We start from the raw sequence: 20,499 nt of genomic DNA on the forward strand, positions 1-20,499 counted from the left end.
CAGGCGCAGCTGCTCGGCTCCTCTCGCCCTAGAGCCCCGGCCCAGCTCTCGCGGACAAGTCCCGACATCGCGTGCCCCCCCCTCCGGGACCGCCCCCTCCCCCCTCTCGGCGTCGTCGAAGGTAAACAATAGTTGGCCGGCGGGCGCGGAGTGTGTCTCCCGCCGCCAGATTCGGCGGGCTGCGTGGGACCGGCGGGATCCCGGCCAGCCGGCCATGGCGGGGCTGTACTCGCTAGGAGTGAGCGTCTTCTCCGACCAGGGCGGGAGGAAGTACATGGAGGACGTTACTCAAATCGTGGTGGAGCCCGAGCCGACGGCTGAAGAAAAGCCCTCGACGCGGCGGTCGCTCTCTCAGCCGTCGCCTCCGCAGCGGTCACCGTCGACTCTTGCTGGCAGCGAAGTCTCGGGGAGAGGCCCGGCGGCGGCAGCCCGAGAAGCTCGCGACCCTCCCCCGGACTCCGCGGCCTCACCAACTCCCGGTCGCTGCTGCCGCCGCCGTTCCTCAGTGGCATTTTTCGCCGTGTGCGACGGGCACGGCGGGCGGGAGGCGGCACAGTTTGCCCGGGAGCATTTGTGGGGTTTCATCAAGAAGCAGAAGGGATTCACCTCGTCCGAGCCGGCGAAGGTTTGCGCTGCCATCCGCAAAGGCTTCCTAGCTTGTCACCTCGCCATGTGGAAGAAACTGGGTAAGTTCGCTGGCTTGTTTGTCTCTTCTTCGTTCAGTTGAGGGCTCTTATAAGAGCGCCAGCCCCGAGTGGGCCCCCGGCACCCAGATCGCTACAAAGTGCACCTTGGTTGTAACTGAAGTCTCTCCTAGGTTCAGTAGCGCTTTCGAGGGTGGAGGGTCGGGCGAAGTGGCTTTGGGAAAGATCGGATCGCTGTCTCCCCGCAGTCGGCCCGCGCTTAATTTCCACCTTCCAAGGACCCAGGGAAGCGGTCCTCTCCCAGCGTCACTTTGGTGGCAACCTGCGGAAATGTGTTTGAAACCTGGCGCCAGATTTTGGCCAAAAGATGAACTGAAAATACGTTGTTACCTGGGCCACGCGCAAAGGAAGCGGGAGACGGCAAAAATGAGAGTGCTTCCCTAGAATCTGTCATAATTTTGCTCTGGAAGGACTTGTCCCTGTCGGTTGCCTCCTACCGGTGGTGTCAGTTCACCAAATTGACCCCGGGTGGTTGGTAGTTGAAGTATACTGCAGACTAATTTAATAAGGTTGAATGTAATTATCCAACGAGTTACGTCTTGGGGAGGAATTCGGTTGCTTATCATAAAATGTATTAAAGATCTTTATGCTTATACTGCTTATGGGAAAAAAAAAAAAGCGGGGAATGCATTGCTATGTCTCAAACTGGCCCCGCCTTAGGCGTGTGTGTTAAATTCGACTAGGGCTTTTTAAAAGTATACTTTTTTTTTTTTTTTTTAATAGTTGCCTTAGCTAAGCCATCAGATAATTCTCACCAGTTCTCACTTTTACTACTTAAAAGTTGTAACTGCCGGTCAAAGTAACAGGAGAAATTACTGATATGCTAAAAGGAAATAGCTTTATTTTTAAAAATTCAGCAGAGTTGTAGTTTCCTCTAAGCTTTAAATGTTTCTAAAGCAGCCATTGTTTCTGTACCCAACATGTGTTATACAGAGTTATAGGTGCTTATCCATTACTCCGAATGAATGGCATGAGCCTTTTTTTAGAGAGAGGATAATAACCTCTGTCATTTAAAAAATTCTCGTTTGTGGTAGCATAATATTGCTTTATTTTCGGCAGCGGGACAGGGGGATAGAAGAGTGTAAAAATTGGTCAAATAGAGAACAGTTTTTATAAGGTATTGTCAGAGTTGTAGACTAGCTTCTTTCAAAGTCTGTTTTCTGTTTGCCTGGCTTTCTGCCAAAAATTGTTTGATTGACTCATAGAACAGCCAGTCCTCCTGTCAGAGGCGTTTCCCATCCAATCCCAGAGGCCCCTATTATTTGTTTTGTTTTCGTGTAGGCAGAGCAGAGCTGGAAAGCGCTGCAGTATATTCCAGAAATATGTCATTTCATTGCCTACAGGGCAACTAGGAGTGGACATCAAGATAGAGGAAGATTAGACACAAAGAAGTATTTAGAGGCCTATTTATTTTGCAGTACACTTGGAGCAGCATGAGTGTGCCATATATTTGAACTAAAAGTATAAAGTATAAACCTTGTTACTTGAGCATTTTTTTAATAAGGCAGGGACCATGCTGTCAAATGTGAATGTGTATGTTTTTTGACATACCATACTTTTTAAATCAGACTTTCACTCTTATGAGGCATAGTTTAGAGCCTTATACACCAAACGGATGTTAAAGTTTGCTTTGTTCCACAGCTAAGCCTTGTACTCAAAACTTGAAAAAAAAAATATTGGGGTGCCTGGGTTGCTCAGTAGGTTAAGTTGCCTGGGTTGCTCAGTAGGTTAAGTGTCCAACTTCAGCTCAGGTCATGATCTTGCTGTTTTTGAGTTCCAGACCCTGCATCCAGCTCTCTGCTGTCAACACAGAGTTTGCTTTGGATCCTATAGGTTCCTGTCTCTTTCTGCCCCTCCCCCACTAATTCCCTCTCTGTCTCTCAAAATAAATAAACCTAAAAAAAAAAGGAATATGCTGAGTATATGAAAGTCTTGACACAGGAGTTGCAGATTTTTTTTTAAAGTTTATTTATTTTGAAAGAGAGAGAAACAAGCAGAGGAGAGACAGAGAGAGGGAGAGAGAGAATCTCAAACAGGCTATGCGCTATTAGCTCAGACTCATGAACTGTGAGATCATGAACTGAGTGGAAATCAAGTCAGATGCTTAACCGACTGAGCCACCCAGGCACACCCAGGAGATAAAGGTTGTTAGAAAAAAATTGTTCTTCAGTCCCAAATTCATGGATAGCCCCTCATTTTCTATATAAATGAACTGCGTTTATAATTTATAGGGTAAGCCCTTCCCAGTCCAACTTTAGACTCTTTATTCAATTTTGTTACCCACATTTCTATTACATTAGTCTTTTCACCGTCCCAGAGCACATTGAAATACTCCATTTTCTTGAATTCTCCCCCAAAAAAGAAAACTGAAAAATAAACTCCTCTAAGTTTCCAAGTCAATATGTTTTCTTCTGTGAAGGTTTCTGTTTCTTTTGGAATTAAGCATCCTTTGTTTCTACTTTTGTAGTGCTCCTTAGGTTATAGCAGTAGTTCTCAAACTTTCTGCTCTCAGAACCCTTTTTACTCTTAAATGATTGAGGACCCTGCAGAGCTTTTGTTTATGTGGACTACATCCATTATATTTGCACTGTGAGAAATTAAAACTGAGAACATTTAAAAACACTTATTAACCTATTAAAAGTAAATCAAATGTATCTTAATACATTTAAATGAACATATTCATAATTCATCATATTCATTATTCAATAAATAGTCATTATTAATATATAATTAAAATTTTTTTTAACGTTTATTCATTTTTGTGAGACAGTGTGAGCGGGGGAGGGACAAAGAGAGAAGGAGGGACAGAATCTGAAGCAGGCTGGAGGCTCTGAGCTGTCAGCACAGAGCCCGATGTGGGGCTTGAACTCATGAACCATGAGATCATGACCTGGGAGGCTTAACTGACTGAGCCATCCAGGCACCCCAATATATAATTTAAGTGAAAATGCTTTTTTCTGAAATAAATACTGAAATAAATATTCTCATATCTGTTTCTGCATTCAGTCTATTGTGTTGGGTTTTTTTTTTTTTTTTTTAATTTTTTTTTTAACGTTTATTTTTTTGGGACAGAGAGAGACAGAGCATGAACGGGGGAGGGGCAGAGAGAGAGAGGGAGACACAGAATCAGAAACAGGCTCCAGGCTCTGAGCCATCAGCCCAGAGCCCGATGCGGGGCTCGAACTCCCGGACCGCGAGATCATGACCTGGCTGAAGTCGGACGCTTAACCGACTGCGCCACCCAGGCGCCCCGAAAAGTGATAGTTTCTTAAAGTTGGTAAAAATGGAATCTGAAACCTGATTGATTGGTCTGCCTTGCACTTTGAATGAATCATGAATCATTACCCATGTGTAATTTATGACATGGTACATTAGTCATTTGGGAAATAATCACTGAATTATGCTGATTTTCGAAATATTGACATTTTATTATGCAATATGAAAATATCACATTTGTTAATATTCCTGATCTCATCAGAAAAGTCTTAAGATTGGGAAGCTATCAAGTTCACTGTAGTGAATACACATTTTCCAAAATGTGAGTTTTTAAGTAGCAATTAGAAATTCATCACTGGCAGGGCACCTGGGTGGCTCAGTTAAGCGGCCAACTCTTGATTTTGGCTCAGATCATGATCTCACGGTTCATGACTTTGAGCCCCAAATTGGGCTCTGTGCTGACAGAGCAGAGCCTGCTTGGAATTCTCTCTTACTCTCTCTCTCTCTCTCCCCCTCCCCTACTTGTGCTCGCTTGCTTTCTCAAAAAAAAAAAAAAAGTTTATCACTGGCAACAAATACTGCCAGTTGTTTTTCTTGAAGTCAAGAGCTCACTTTGTACATATTGTTTACTTTTTATTTATTTTTTAATGTTTTTAAATTTATTTTTAAGTGAGACAGAGAGCACAAGCAGGGAAGGGCAGAGAGAAAGAGAGGGAGACGCAGAATCTGAAGAAGGCTCCAGGCTCTGAGCTATCAACACAGAGCCCAATGCAGGGCTTCAACTCACCAGCTGTGAGATCATGACCTGAGCTGAAGTTGGATGCTCAACCGACTGAGCCACCCAGGTGCCCCTTGTTTATTATTTTTTTAAGTTTATTTTATTTGAGAAAGAGTGTGCTTGGGCACATGCATGGGGAAGGGGCAGAGAGAGAATCCCAAGCAGGCTCCATGCTGTCAGTGCAGAGCCTGATATGGGGCTTGAACTCACGAACCGTGAGATCGTGACCTGAGCAGAAATCAGTAGTCTGATGTTTAACCAACTGGGTCACCCAGGCGCCCTTCACTTTGTTCATTTTGAAGAAAATGTATGTCAAATGCCCAAGTGTTGTTAATATAGTTTATCAGTCTTGCAAGTAAAAATGATGGTCTGTGAAAAATGGGCTAGATCATTTCATAACTGAGTCAAAGGTACTTTTCCTCTAGACAGGCATAATATGCAACTGAAGCCTGTTGTATGTACTTTTCTTTCTCTACAGAATATAAAAAGACATGTGTTCATGGGTGGAGGCTTAATAAAATTAATTTTTTATTGTGACATCAAGGACATTAAGTAAAACTGGTTTGGTTCCCTCCCCCCCCCCGCCCCGACTTGGTTTTTGTTTTTTAACTGTAAGTGGGTGGCTGTGGAGAATACAGAGACTACTAATTCAGTTTGGTGTCACTGCCTTGATTCCTGCTAAAGCACCAGCAGTTTTACAAACCACTGCTTTTGAACCATCAGTTCAAATGTCAACACAGTGAAAAGGGCAAATAAGCTCTTAGAATTATTATGAAAAGAGTTTGGCTTTGTGAAATCCCGGTAAAGATCACACAGACAATTGTGAGATGACCATTATGTTTTTATCTGTCTTTCAGGTAAATTTTGAGGTCTTTTGGTTGGGGATGCCTTACATACTTCATAATTAATCTCTTAGAGCTGATTTCTTGCTTAAAGTAGCTGCTAGTTGAGTTGAATTTCTGTGGGTGAAATGATTAAATTGGATTTTTTACTTCTATTTTTTAATTACAAAAATTTTTCCCATTTAAAAAATTGTAAAATACATACAAGATTTACCATTTTAGCCAATTTTATGTATACAGTTCAGTATACTCACAGTATTGTGCAACCATCACTATTGTCCATTTTCAGAATTTGTTCATCCTCCCATACAGAAACTGTAATCATTAAACAGTAATTCCCTATTACCCTCATCCCTAGCCCCTGGTAACATCTGTTTTACTTAGTGTCACTATGAATTTACCTATTCTAGGTACCCCGTATAAGTGGAATCATGTAATATTTGTCTTTTTGTGTCTTATCACACTTAGCATAATGTCTTTAAGGTTCATCCAGATTATAGCCATGTATCAGGATTTTTTCCTTTTTTTTTTTTTTTTAATTTTTTTTTTCAACGTTTTTTATTTTATTTTTTGGGACAGAGAAAGACAGAGCATGAACGGGGGAGGGGCAGAGAGAGAGGGAGACACAGAATCGGAAACCGGCTCCAGGCTCTGAGCCATCAGCCCAGAGCCTGACGCGGGGCTCGAACTCACTGACTGTGAGATCATGACCTGGCTGAAGTCGGACGCTTAACCGACTGCGCCACCCAGGTGCCCCGGATTTTTTCCTTTTTAATGGTGAATAATATTCTATCCTATGTATATATGACATTTTGTCTATCCATTCATCTGTTGATAGACATTTGGGTTGTATCCACCTTTTGGCTAGCATGGATAATGCTGCTGTGAACATAGGTTGTTTGATTCTGTTTTCATTTCTTTTGGGTAGAAACCCTAGAAATGGAATTAAAGTCATTTTTTTTCATATTATTTTCTTATTTTCTTTACTCTTTGTTCCCAAGTTATAATACATACCTGATTTATGTGTATTCACATGTATGCGTTATTCTTGTGTTATGCTCGCCTTCTAAGAAATAATGTTTTAAAGTTTGTGCTTTAAAAAATTTTTTTTAATGTTTATTTTTTTGGGGGGGAACACTTTTTTTTTTTTTTTTCAACGTTTATTTATTTTTGGGACAGAGAGAGACAGAGCATGAACGGGGGAGGGGCAGAGAGAGAGGGAGACACAGAATCGGAAACAGGCTCCAGGCTCCGAGCCATCAGCCCAGAGCCTGACGCGGGGCTCGAACTCACGGACCGCGAGATCGTGACCTGGCTGAAGTCGGACGCTTAACCGACTGCGCCACCCAGGCGCCCCAAGGGGGGGGAACACTTTTGAGAGAGAGAGAGAGAGAGAGAGAGAGAGAGAGAGAGACAGGCACAGAATCCAAAGCAGTCTCCAGATCTGAGCTGTCAGAACAGAGCCTGACGCCAGGCTTGAACTCATAAACTGTGAGATCATGACCTGAGCCTAAATCAAGAATCTGATGCACAACTGACTGAGCCACCCAGGTGCTGCTGAAGAATAGGTTTGGCAGATAGTTTTCATTTACCTTAAATTTAGAAGTGAGACCAACACTGAAAGAGAATGGGAGGGATAGAAGGAAAGATAAGGTAAAGTGTGATAGAATTAAATTTGAAGAAGAGTTCTCTTAAATCAGAGAATTTTAAACCTGTATCTTTATTTTGGTTTGGTATTTCTGTTTTTACTTTCAAGGACCTTCACCTTCTCACACATCACATGTTCGAAAGAGTTTGCCATGTTTATCCAGTACTAGATTTTTTCTATTTTTGTCAATCATTTCTTTTGATCAGTATTAGATAATTTCTGTTACCACATGTTTTGGCATATATCAGTAGTTCATTCCTTTTTACTGAGTAGCATTCCATTGTGTAGATACACCACAATTTGTTTATCCATTCACTTACTGATGGACATTTGGGTTGTCTTCAGTTTTGGCTATTACAAATGTGTAAGGCTTTACAGTAGAAAGGCCACTAATAAATGTAGCAGGAATGATAATGTTTAGTAACCATCATAATAATGATTCAATCAGGAGACATAAGTGAATGCTAAAACTAGTGGGTGAAAATTTGAGGAACAGAATTATATTAGTTTCTTAAAGGTGTTATAATAAATTAGCATGAATTGAGTAGCTTAACATAACAGAAATTTATTCTTTTATGGTTCTGGAGGTCTGACATCTGAAATCAAGGTGTTAGCCTCTGTTTTGGAAGCTCTGAGGGAGAATCTGTTCCATGCTCTCTCCTAGCTTCTGGTGGCTTCCAGCAATCCTTGGCATTTCTTGGCTTGTAGATTTATATCACCTAGTTGCCACCGTCTTTTTTTTTTTTTTTTTTTAATTTTATTTTTAAGCATCCTTTTTTTTTTTTTTTTTTAAGGTTTATTTATTTGAGAGAGAGAAAGAGAGGGGAGAGGGAGAGAGGGCGGACACACAGTGGGGAGGGGCAGATTGAGGGAGAGAGAACATCCGAAGCAGAGTCCACGCTGTCAGTGTAAGACTGATGTGGGGCTTGAACTTGTGGACTGTGAGATCATGACCTGAGCTGAAATCAGAAATCCATTCGGATGCTTAACTGAGCCATCCAGGCACCCCTGTTTTAAAGCAATGTATACACACAAAGTGGGGCTGGAACTCACAGCCCTGAGATCAAGAGTTGTGTGTTCCACTGACTGAGCCAGCCAGGAGCCCCATCCACCATCTTTATATCCCTTTCTCTGTGTCTTCTCCCCTTCTCTTTTAAGGGCACTTGTTCCCTTTAAGGGCACTAAATCCAAAATTTAGGGCCCAGTCTAATCCAGGATGATCTCTTAAGATCTTTAACCTAATTACACCTGTAAAGATCTTTTTCCCAAATAAGGTCACATTCACAGGTTCAGGGTGGACCTACATTTCATTCAACCCACTACAAGGATTTTTTACATGGTCTCAGATTATCTTCCCACAAAATACTTATTAATTACAAGAGGAAAAAGATTAGAGTGGAGAAACCTGGTAGACACGAACTTAAGTGACCAAAGGTGGTGTTATTTTAATGCATAAATTGAGATTGCATACTGCCAGCAATGAAAAGATGATATTTAACACTTCTGTGTTATTCCTGCCAAAAATGCATAATCTGAATACAAACATGAGGAAACATGAAACAAACCCAAATGGAGAGACATTCTTGAAATGATTGATCTAGTAGTCTTAAAAAGCATCAAGGAAACAGAAGAATTTTTCCAGATTGAAAGGCTAAAGAGATAGGATGAGTAAATATAATAAAGAGGTCCTGAATTTTATCCTTTTATTATAAAGCATATTGTTAGGATAATTGATGAAAATTTGAATGAGATCTGTAGATTAGTTGGTAGTATGGTATCAGTGTTAATTTCCTGATTTTGATGGTTGATTGTGGGCCTGTAGGAGAATGCCCTTGTTTATAGGAATTAGATACTGTGATAGTACTTGGGAGTGATGGGATATACTGTTGGCTATTTAGTCTCTATCCGTTCAAGAACAAGAAATTCTCTGAATTATTCATGCATAATTACTTCATTTTATGCAAAAAAGAAAAAAAGTAAATCCAAAGAAACAGGTCTCAGAAAGATCGGAAGCCTGGGTATCTCCAGGAATTTAAGTAGCAGTTTCATCAGGGCCTTGCTGCTGAATGCATACCAGATAACCAAGGCTGTATTTATTTGTTTTACTAAAGAGGATAAATCAGAAACAGCAGTTGCATTTAGGATCACCACTGAATGTAATCCACTCTGGTTTTCCAAGAACTGTCAGAACTTTTGCAGTGGTCAAACTATAGAATTAAATATGTTGGATCCCTACCCCTGCTTTCATGTTTTAATGGTGCCAACCAATCTTTGTGATTCTTTGAGAGATGAGATAATGCTTTTCATTTACTATTTTGGAGGAGAGTATCATTGTTGGGGTGCTCTAAAATCTTAACACTTGGCCTCTTCAAGTATAATGGGCTTCCTGACTCGTCAATTAAGAGCTATGAGGAGAAGCTATTAGTTGCTGCAATTATTTGGGGACTAAACTAGCTGTGGCATAGGTTTGGGGTTCCACTGAGCCTGAGGTGGACTGGATTCAAAGTGCTATTTAGTACTTGGTCTCCATGAGCCTTAGCCCATGACCAGTGGACTGTGGTTGTGTTCTGTAGCTCCAGAATTATTATCTTAGAGCCGTCATTCATTAGTTACTCAATGATGTAGGTATTTCTCTTTCCTTGGTGTACAAGTACATGTAAATGGCCATATACCATTTTGAAAAAGGTTAATGATTTCTTTAATTAAACTAGGAAAAGTTTTTGGTTTTTGTTTTGTTTCTTGTTTTGTTTTGTTTTTGATTCTTTGAATCAAATAAGGCCTTGGGAGTGACCATTCTGGAGATGCATTTTTTCCCTGTGCCCTGTTGTCAGTTAGGTAAGGTAACCCTACCAACTTTGCTTTGCGTTAACTACTCCTATCTAACTACTCCTATCTGATCTCTGTAACCTCATGGTTCTCTAATCCCTACACAGATCAAGGAACCCATTTTAGTTGCGGCTTCTTTGACTAATATTCTTGCCTCAAGAGAAGGGTCAATAAAATGTGTTTAAAAGATTTTAGTGTTGGAACACCTGAGTGGCTCAGTTGGTTGAGTGTCCAACTTCAGCTCAGGTTGTGATCTCGCAGTTCGTGAGTTTGAGCTCCACGTTTGAGCCCCCTGCTTTAGATTCTGTCTCTGTGCCCCTCCCATGCTCATGCTCTGTCTCTCTCAATAAAGAAACATTAAAAAAATATTAAAAAATAGATTTTAGTGTTTACCTAATTGCTTCCTTTTTTTTCTTGAATTTTTAAAAATGTTTATTTTTGAGAGAGAGAGAGACAGACAGCGTGGATGGGGGAGGAGCAGAGAGACAGGGAGACACAGAATCGCAGGCTCCAGGCTCTGAGCTGTTAGCATAGAACCCGACACAGGGCTCCAACTCACAGACTGTGAGATGACAACCTGAGCCAAAGTTGGATGCTTAACTGACTGAGCCACCCAGGCGCCCTATGATACTGTCTTTTTAATATGCTCCTAGTTTTAAGTCATTTGTTTTTAAATCATTTTTTGAATACATTTTTTAAAAAAGTTTATTTAGAGAGAGAGAGAAGAGAGAGGATCCCAAGCAGGCTCTGTGCTTCTAGTGCAGGGCCTGTTGTGGGCCTCAAACTCATGAACCATGAGATCATGACCAGAGCCAAAACCAAGAATCAGACGCTTAATCGACTGAGCCACCCAGGCGCCCCTTTTTTAAGTCATTGAAAAAAAATTCTTTTTAATGTTTATTTTTGACAGAGAGAGAGAGAGAGAGAGAGAGAGAGAGACAGAGTGTGAGCCGGGGGAGGGGCAGAGAGAGAGGGAGACACAGAATCCCAAGCAGGCTCCAGGCTCTGAGCTGTCAGCACAGAGCCCAACACAGGGCTTGAACTCACAAACTGTGAGATTGTGACCTGAGCTGAAGTCGGACGCTTAACCGACTGAGCCACCCAGGTGCCCTGTTAAGTCATTTTTTAAAAACTAAAAGATTAAAATAAAATGTAAAGTAGAAAACAAGGAACACTAATTATAAAGATGTTGATTCCTTAGTATATAAATTTATTGCAGTTTTAATCAGACCTCAACAGGGTTTGTTATTTTAAATTTCCAACTTCTAAAGTTTTTTGGAATTCTTTTTTTTTAATGTTTTTATTTATTTTTGAGACAGGGAGAGACAGAGCATGAGCAGGGTAGGAACAGAGGGAAAGAGGGAGACACAGAATCCGAAGCAGGCTCCAGGCCCTGAGCTGTCAGCGCAGAGCCCGACGCAGGGCTCAAATTCATGGACTGTGGGATCATGACCTGAGCCGAAGTCAGACACTCAACCAACTGAGCCACCCAGGCGCCCCATGGAAATCTTAAGATTGTTAAAAATAGAAGAAGAATTGGGGAATACTTAACTTCCTAATTATTGAAAAGAACCATAAATAGATTAGTAGGATGAGTCTAGAAATAGGTCTGAGGCAAAATGTAGCATATGATAAAAGGTGACTTTCAAATGATGAGAGCATGTTCAGTATTTTTAGATCATTGCAGAATATCACTTTGTACATATTAGTGTTTTTGGCCAAAAAATGTGATTTAAATAATGTTAATATTATAATTTTGAATATTCTTTTTCTTTAAAGTTCTTTTTCTTCTTTTCCATCTTGTTTAGGTGCTTTTTGCAAACAGCTGGTAAATTTTAGGTAAATTTTGCTTTCTGAATGTGCTTAAGAACCTTTCTGGGAGTTCTCTCATTCATACTTACTGTGATAATTGTTTTTTGCAGCTAAGAACTTTAAAAAAAATCTATTTTAGCTTATTTGAAAAGAAAAGGTTTTATGGGTGCGACTGGGTGGATCAGTTGGTTGAGTGTCCGACTTTGGCTCAGGTCATGATCTCACAGTTCGTGAGTTCCAGACCTGTATTGGGCTCTGTGCTGACAGCTCAGAGCCTGGAGCCTGCTTTGGATTCTGTCTCCCTCTCTCTCTGCCTCTCCCTCACTTGTTCTCTCTCTCTCTCTTTCATCTCTCTCCATCTCTCTCAAAAATAAATAAATGAAAGTTAAAAAAGAAAAGGAAAATTTTAAGCGGGAGCTGTAGTTAACCCACAAAATAATTGAAAGAAACATTCAACATACTGTAGGTTGAGCTTCTAGGAGTAATACCTGTGACCAAACTGGGAAAGTAGATGGGCTAGGGAGCTGTCTGCTGTGATCTATGCATGCAAAATTGATGCTTCCTTCCTGCTTTTTTGTTTTTGTTTTTGTTTTTTAACTTTAAACAAAATGTGAAATATAGCATACATATAAAAATGTCACGAAACGTAAATGTACACTTCAATGAGTAGTTACAAAATGAGCTTTAAAAGTTAAGAGAACATTGCCTGTACAACAGAAGCCACATAATGTCTTTTCTGATCTCATATTCTTATATTCTCAAGGGGTAACCACTGTCCTGACTTTTGTGGTGCTAGTTCTATAGCAATTTACTTATTTTTCTTTCTTTTTTCCTTTTTAAAAGGAAGTTTTTTTGAGAGAGCAAGCACGAGTGGAGAACAGGGAGAGAGGGAGGGAGGGGGAAAGAGAGAGAGAGAGAGAGAGGGAGAATCCCAAGCAGGCTCTGTGCCCTACACTGAGTCTGACGTGGGGCCTGATTCCATGACCACAAAATCATGACCTGAGCTGAAATCAAGAGTTAGATGCTTAACCGACTGAGCCACCCAGATACTCCTTAAAGATTTTATTTTTAAGTAATCTCTTCACCCAACGTTGGGCTCAGACCTACAACCCCAAGATCAAGAGTCAAATGCTCCACTGACTGAGCCAGCTGCCCTGATTTACTTATTTTTCTCAATAGTTTTACTACTTATTTTAAAACATGATAGTTTTCTTTTGAAGAAAATCATGCGGTTTGCTTTTATCTCATGCTTCTTGTGAGATTCTTACATGTTACATGTAGTGTAGTCTATTGTAGTCTTTTGTCACATTGAAGGACATTTGGGTTGTTCCTCCTTTTCAGCCCATATGAATGATGCATCTCTGAACATTCATATGTATTGTGTGTATGTATATGTGTGTGTGTATATATATATATATGCACATACACACACTGATTTATGGTATATGTCTAGGGATAGTGCGTAGTCAAAGTGTATACGTATATTTATTTTTGATAATGCCTAGATGTTTTCCCAAGTAGTTATATCAGTTTATACTCCCACCAGTAGTTGATAGAACATGTTGCTCCATATTCCTAATCACAGTTACTATTGTCAGACTTTAATTTATGTGATCTGATAATTGTGTAGTGGAATCTCATTGTGGTTTTTATTTTATATTTCCCTGTTGATTAAAGAAGCTGAATACCTTTGCATGGTTTTTGTCTGTTTGGATTTCCTTTTATGCAAAAGGCCTGTTCAAGCCTTTTGTCCATTTTTTATTGCATAGTCTGTCTTATTGATTTGTTTTGTAGGAGCATTTTATATATTCTGGATACTATTCCTGTGGAATGTATATATATTACAAACTCCATTTTTTGAGATATCTTTTCGCTCTACTCATGGGATCTCTTGACAAGAATTCTTAATTTTGATGGTAGTACAATTTCGCATTTTCTTTATATGGCTAGCCCATCTTTTGTCTTTAGGAAATCCTTCCCTATCTTGAGGTCATGAATGTACCTTCCTAAATATTTTCTAAGCAGCTTAAGCTTTACTTTCATATTAAGTCATTTGATGTACCTGGAATTGACTTTTTGTGCTTGGCATCAGGGACCCAAAATGTTTGGTAGTTTTGGGGTTATTTAAAGAGAGAGCAGGGGAGGGGCAGAGAGAGAAGGAGAGAGAGAATCTCAAGCAAGCTCTGCGTGGTCGGCCACCCAGACACCTGTTTTTTGCTTTTTGTTTTGTTTTAAATCTTGTTGCAATTTCATGTACTGGATGCTATCTTTACGGTTGGTGTATCAAGTGTTTAAATATGCATGGGTCCGTTTCTGTGCTTACCATTCTCTTGTAAACGGTACTCTGGTTTACACCTTTTCCATAAAAGTCTTGTTAGAGATTTGTTAGCCATGTTCCCAGATATATACCTTTTGCTGTTAATTGTGAGTGGTATTTTAAAAGTTACATTTTGTAATTTTTTTAAAAGACAGTAAGAGAGAGAGAGAGAAAACGTGTGCCCCTGAGCAGTGGGAAGGGGCAGATGGAGAGACAGAATCCTAAGCAGTCTCCATGCTCAGCACAGAGCTGGATATAGGGCTCAATCCCACAACCCTGGGATCATGACCTGAGCCCAAATCAAGAGTCAGATAGATGCTCAACCAGCTGAGCCATTGGGCACCCCAACATTTGTAACAGTGTAATTTTTTGTTGCTGGTTTACAGAAATAGCATTGATATTTTATATAACAATATATAACCGTACTGAACCTTGTCAGTGCCAATAATCTATAGATTCTTAGGATTTTTCCACAGATTTTTTTTGGGGGGGGGGCCTTTTTTGTTTGTATACTCCTCTTGATGCCTCTCAGGCTCTTTGCTTTTCTTAAATAATGGTCATAACAAAAACTAACATTTATTGAGCATTTACTGTGTGTCTAGTACTGTTGCAGTGGTTTTACATTGTGTGAATTTCTAGCTTCATCAGTATTGGTAGCTGTTCTGGTTTCCCTCAGCAGCTGTGAGGGCCATTATTTCATATGTTGCAAGCAGCCCTCTGCTGTGAGTGACAGGACATTCTGTGGGGTGGATTCCATCTGCTGGATGAGATGAGGAGATGCACTGTAGGATTCAAGAAATATCTTTTTAGCGTATGTAATATTGTAAAGAAAAGAACTCTAGGTAGGGACACCTGAGTGGCTCAGTGGGTAAGCATCCGTCTTGATTTCAGCTCAGGTCATGATCTCAGGGTCCATGAGTTCAAGCCCGGCATCGGGCTCTGTGCTGACAGCTCAGAGCCTGGAGCTTGGATTCGGCGTCTCCCTCTCTCTCCATTCCTCCCCTGCTCATGCTCTGTCTCTGTCTCTCAAAAGTAAATAAATGAACTCTAGTTAACCTGAATACACTAGAGAAACCTTGTGGCTATGAAAGGTGTGTAGCACCCCATCCAGTTTTTTAGGCCCTATTTCTTATCCCTCATCCCCTTTGAGCCCCTGTTGTCTCTATCAACAGATGCATCACTTCCCTTAAAAGAAAGGTATTATAATTACTGGCAGCTTAACAACTAAAATGTTTCACCTTTTACTGTGCAGAAGTTTAGGCACTGACCTAGCTCCTGAAGTTTTAACTATATCTGCCAAACTTCTGCTATCTATTCCTGACACAGCTGCTGTCACTGTCTGTCACTTTCTGGGACTCTTTTAACAGGGAAAACTGATGTATTGCTTTCTTTACTGACTGTGGTTTTTGCTTATATTGGATTACAAGTTTTGCATTCTGATTTTTCCTTTAATGTAATTCCATTTCTTTAAAATTCTGGGGATTCCTCAGATTTGCTTATGCCCCTTCTCTGTGTTCATGACTGCTATGGACTTTTTCTAATACTTATATTCTGTCCTTTCAATGGGATTTTGGTGAGGAGAATGTGTCAGTGTTTGGATTCAGTTGGCTATCTTGAACCATAAATTGTAGTTTATTTAATATTACAGAATATTTCAAGTTTTTTAAAAGTTTATTTTAGAGAGCGAGAGCGCGCCCACAAGTGGGGGAGGGGCAGAGAGCGAATCCCAGGCAGGCTTTGAGCCTCAAGCTCACGAACCCTGAGATCATGCATGACCTGAGCTGAAATCAAGAGTCAGACCCTTAATTGACTGAGCCACCCAGGTGCCCCCAGAATATTTAGAGTTTTTCAATAACAATGAACTAGACATTTAAGATTTTGGAGTTAAATATATTGGGTCTCTGCCACTTGATATTTGAGTTGTCTTGAGCAACTTTCTGAACTATTTCAAACTATTGATTTCCCTATTTGTAAAATAAAAATAATGGGAATAATTTTACCTGTCTTGGAGGTTTGCTGCAAGTATTATTTTAATTAAAAAAAATTTTTTTTAATGTTTATTTTTGAGAGAGACAGAGTGTGAGCGGGGGAGGGGTAGAGAGAAGGAGAGACAGAATCTGAGGCAGGCTCCAGGCTCTGAGCTGTCAGCATGGGGCTCGAACCCACAAACCATGAGATCATGACCTGAGCCAAAGTTGGATGCTTAGCATACTGAGCCACCCAGGTGCCCCATGCAAGTGTTATTTTGTTGTTTTTTTTGTTTTGGTTTTTGCAAGTGGTTATTTTAGATTATTCATGTAACGCTCTTAGCACAGAACCTGGTATATAATAAGTGCTCAATAAAAATGTTATTTGTTAGATTACGAATATTCAAAACAGCTACTTCAAAAACAATTCAAGTAGCTTTTTTATGGAAATCTTTTCAAAGAGAAATTAATAAATAGATGCTAAGCTACTGGCTATAGAGGTATCAAAACTCTGAGGACATCCTTGCTGCTAAATGTAGTTAGGACTAAGACATTTGGAACTAGTTACTTTATCCTATAATATATTTTTAAAAAAATATTTATTTTTGAGAGAGTGCAAGCGGGGTGGGGTTGGGAGAGGGGAGACAGAGGATCCAAAGTGGGCCCTGTGTTGACAGGCTGACAGCAGCAAGCCCAATATGGTGCTTGAACTCACGAATAGGGAGATCATGACGAGCCAGAGTCAGACACTCAATCAACTGAGCCACCCAGCTGCCCCTATCCTGTAATATTTTTTTCCTAATGTTGGTTTGATGGTTGTAATATAATTATATTATTGATAAAATTCATTAATATATTGATGAAGGAATTAACACAAGTTCTTTTTGAATAGCTTTAAAAATATTCTTAAATTTTATTCTATGCTAATTCAAGTCTTTTTTTTTTCTAAATCAAGTCTGATTCAGCACATGTTGCCATTTTTACTCTGATACAATACTAATGTTTATATCTGGAAGAGTAAAATATTTTATTTCTTATTACAGCAGAATGGCCAAAGACTATGACAGGTCTTCCCAGCACATCAGGGACAACTGCCAGTGTGGTCATCATACGGGGCACGAAGATGTATGTAGCTCACGTGGGTGACTCAGGGGTGGTTCTTGGAATTCAGGATGACCCGAAGGATGATTTTGTCAGAGCTGTGGAGGTGACACAGGACCATAAGCCAGAACTTCCCAAGGAAAGAGAACGAATCGAAGGACTTGGTGGGAGGTAATCATTGTGCTGTTTTGTCTTTCCTCTCTTGGTTCTATTTAGTCCTTTTCTGCTTTACTAACCAGATTGACCTTTACTCACTTTTGAAGTTATTTTCTCAGTATTACATGTTTTTAGTTTGCCTAATAAAGTACCCATCTGTGTTCATACTTACCTCATTGTTTTGAATTGACTTTTTTTTTTTTTCTAATAATGGCTCCAGAGGGAAATACTATTTTAATGGGAGTCAAGTAACACATACAAGGATTTACTGATCACCTTTTACGTAAATACTGATCAGCAAGACTTTCAGAATCTGAACAGAACAGCCCTTAGGATTCTGGAATAGAACAGTTTGAATCTGGCTTTGAGAATAGAATTTTGTTACAGTTAACCTTCAGCTCTTTGTTTTATTTTTTTATTTAAAAAATTTTTTTTAATGTTTTTATTTATTTTTGAGGCAGAGAGAGAGGGAGACACAGAATCTGAAGCAGGCTTCAGGCTCTGCGCTGTCAGCACAGAGCCTGACGCGGGGCTCGAACTCACGGACTGTGGGATCATGACCTGAGCCGAAGCCGGACGCTTAACCGACTGAGCCACCCAGGCGCCCTTAGCTCTTTGATTTTTAAGTCAGATGTGCTGCTGCAAACCTTTCTTCTGATTATTTTATTTTGCCTGTTTCAAGTTATTGTTTCAATGTGTAGTTTGTAAACTATGAACTGAAAGTGGCTTTAGCATATTTTATGATGCACACTAAAATGCAAGATTATTCTAAAAACCAGAGGAATGAATAACATGAGAACATTTAAAAATTATTCCAATACTAATGTTTAAAAATTCAGGGTATGAGGCAAGTTAAATAGAATCCAGTATTTTCTAAATAATTGTTCTAACTAAAGTCTTACCATGATATTATTTCTTGCCTCCTTTTTCTTCCTTCTATTAGATCAAAATAGTTTTTTTCCGGAGTATTAATAAACTGGGAAAATAATTAATGTCCTTAAACTATAAGGGGTTCAAAAATCAGTAAGAAAAACACTAAAACACTGCCACACCCAGATAGGTGAATGAAGGAGAGGACTTTCGAACAACAGCAACGAAAATGCAAAAGCGAGTAAATATTTGAAAAAATTGCTGAAGTGAAACTATTTCTTGCTATTGGGTTACCAAAGTTAAAAAAAAAAAAAAAAACCAGATACTTCTCAATATTTTATAGTGTGAAATGGGAATCCTGTTGGTAGGATTATAAATTGGTATGACCTGTATAGAATATAATACACATCACTAACTTAAAAATGTTTATAGATTTGTAATTTTGGGAATGTATTCTAAAGAAATCTGAAATGTGGACCAGAATATCTAAAGAGAGTTATTGATTGCAGTGATGTTTAATGGCTGTTGAAGCCTGGAAATAACTTGAAGGCCCAACAATTGAAGAATTGTTAAGTAAATTATCAAACATATTTATAACATTGAATATGATATAGCTATTAAAAATAATGTTTATAGTAAATTTTTAAAAATCATGGTGTTAAGAAAATTTTCAAACATAGGTAAAGGTGGAGAGAGTAGTATAATGAACTCTCATATGTATGAAGAATTTTTAGTAATATAGGATAATGCTTACTAGTCACAAAATAAGCAGGATGTAAGTTATATCTCAACTATGCAGAGAAATAGGAGTAGTATAGGAATACACCAAATGTTAATAATTTTCTGTATGATGATTTACATATAACTAAATATGTATAATTTTTAATGGGAGCATTCATTTGGTTAAAATTTAGGTAGCATAAAATGATGTACTTTAGAAGGTTTCTCAACTACTACTGTCCCACAGGCCACCCAGTTCCTCTCCCTCTCAAGAAACCAGTATTACTGTGAATTCTTTGATGGCTATTCATGCACAATCCAATATGAAGCTGTACCATGTATGGATGTACCATCATTTATTTAACTAGTCTCCTGTTGAAGAGTATTTGTTTCTATTTTTTTGTTGTTGTTGATATTACAAACACTACTGTAAAATGAAAAATCTTGTGCACGCATCTTTTTGTGCATACAAATATATTTGTAGGATTATTTCCTAGATGGAATTGCTGGGCCAAAGAGGAGTATTTTTAAATTTTTAAATCATTAATTAATTAATTTAAAATGGTTACTTATTTATTTTGAGAGGGATCGAGAGAGAGCGCATGTGATTGGAAGAGGGGCAGAGAGAGAGAATCCCAAACAGGCTCTGCACTGTCAGCACAGAGCACAACATGCTTCCCAGAAACCATGAGATCATTACCTGAGCCAAAATCAAGAGTTGACATTTAACTTACTGAGCCACCCAGGCGCCCCAGGAACCCTTTATACTCTTAAAAATTGTGGACCTCAAAGAGCTTTTTGTTTATATGGATTATATATAATGATTTTACCGTATTAGAAACTAAAAATGGAGACATTTTCAAATATTTCTTAATTCATTAAAAAATAATACTAAACCCATTGTGTTAATATAAAGAACATTTTTATGAAAAATAGCTATTTCTCAACACGTGTATTTAGTGAGAGGATTGGCATTGTTTTACACTTTTGAAAGTCTCTTTAATGTCTGGCTTAATAGTGATAGCTAGATTCTCATATCTGCTTCTGCCTTCAATCTGTTGTAAGATGTTTTAGTTGCAGTATCAGAAGTAAAATGTGGTCTTTCATAGATACATAATTGGAAAAAGGAGGAGTATTTTGTTTCATTCATTCATTTATGTATTTATGTTTTTAATGTTTATTTTTGAGAGAGAGCAGCATGTGAGCGGGGGAGGGGCAGAGAGAGAGAGCGAGAGGGTGAAATGGAAGCAGGCTCCAGGCTCTGAGCTGTCAGTACAGAGCCCAGTGCAAGGCTCAAACCCACAGACTGCAAGATTGTGACTATAATTGACTGAGCCCACCCAGGTGCCCCAAGGAGGAATATTTTAAAAACTTTTCCATGTATTGGAGATATTCATCTTTGATGTTATTCCAGAACTCAAAAAGAGGTAGTTTCTTAAGGGTTAATAATAGTATATATTAATGACCTTTTTATACACTCACATTAAGATCCATAGGTATATCAATTGAGAGCTATTGCTTAAATGGCTTTTTTTTTAAATC

The 20,499-nt window shown here is 39.2% G+C and overlaps 1 protein-coding gene across 1 annotated transcript in view; it reads left to right on the forward strand.

Moving 5' to 3' along the window:
* PPM1D (protein phosphatase, Mg2+/Mn2+ dependent 1D) overlaps positions 1 to 20,499 on the forward strand; it is a 49,442-nt gene continuing 28,943 nt past the window's right edge. The window contains exons 1-2 of the mRNA XM_025917689.2: positions 1 to 686; positions 17,154 to 17,382. Coding sequence (XP_025773474.1) covers positions 215 to 686; positions 17,154 to 17,382 — 701 coding nt within the window. The 5' untranslated portion in view covers positions 1 to 214. The remainder of the gene's footprint in view (positions 687 to 17,153; positions 17,383 to 20,499) is intronic.

The sequence above is a fragment of the Puma concolor genome, chromosome E1 (genome assembly GCF_028749965.1).
Source record: "Puma concolor isolate L17-30 chromosome E1, mPumCon1.1.hap2, whole genome shotgun sequence".
Taxonomy (NCBI): domain Eukaryota; kingdom Metazoa; phylum Chordata; class Mammalia; order Carnivora; family Felidae; genus Puma; species Puma concolor.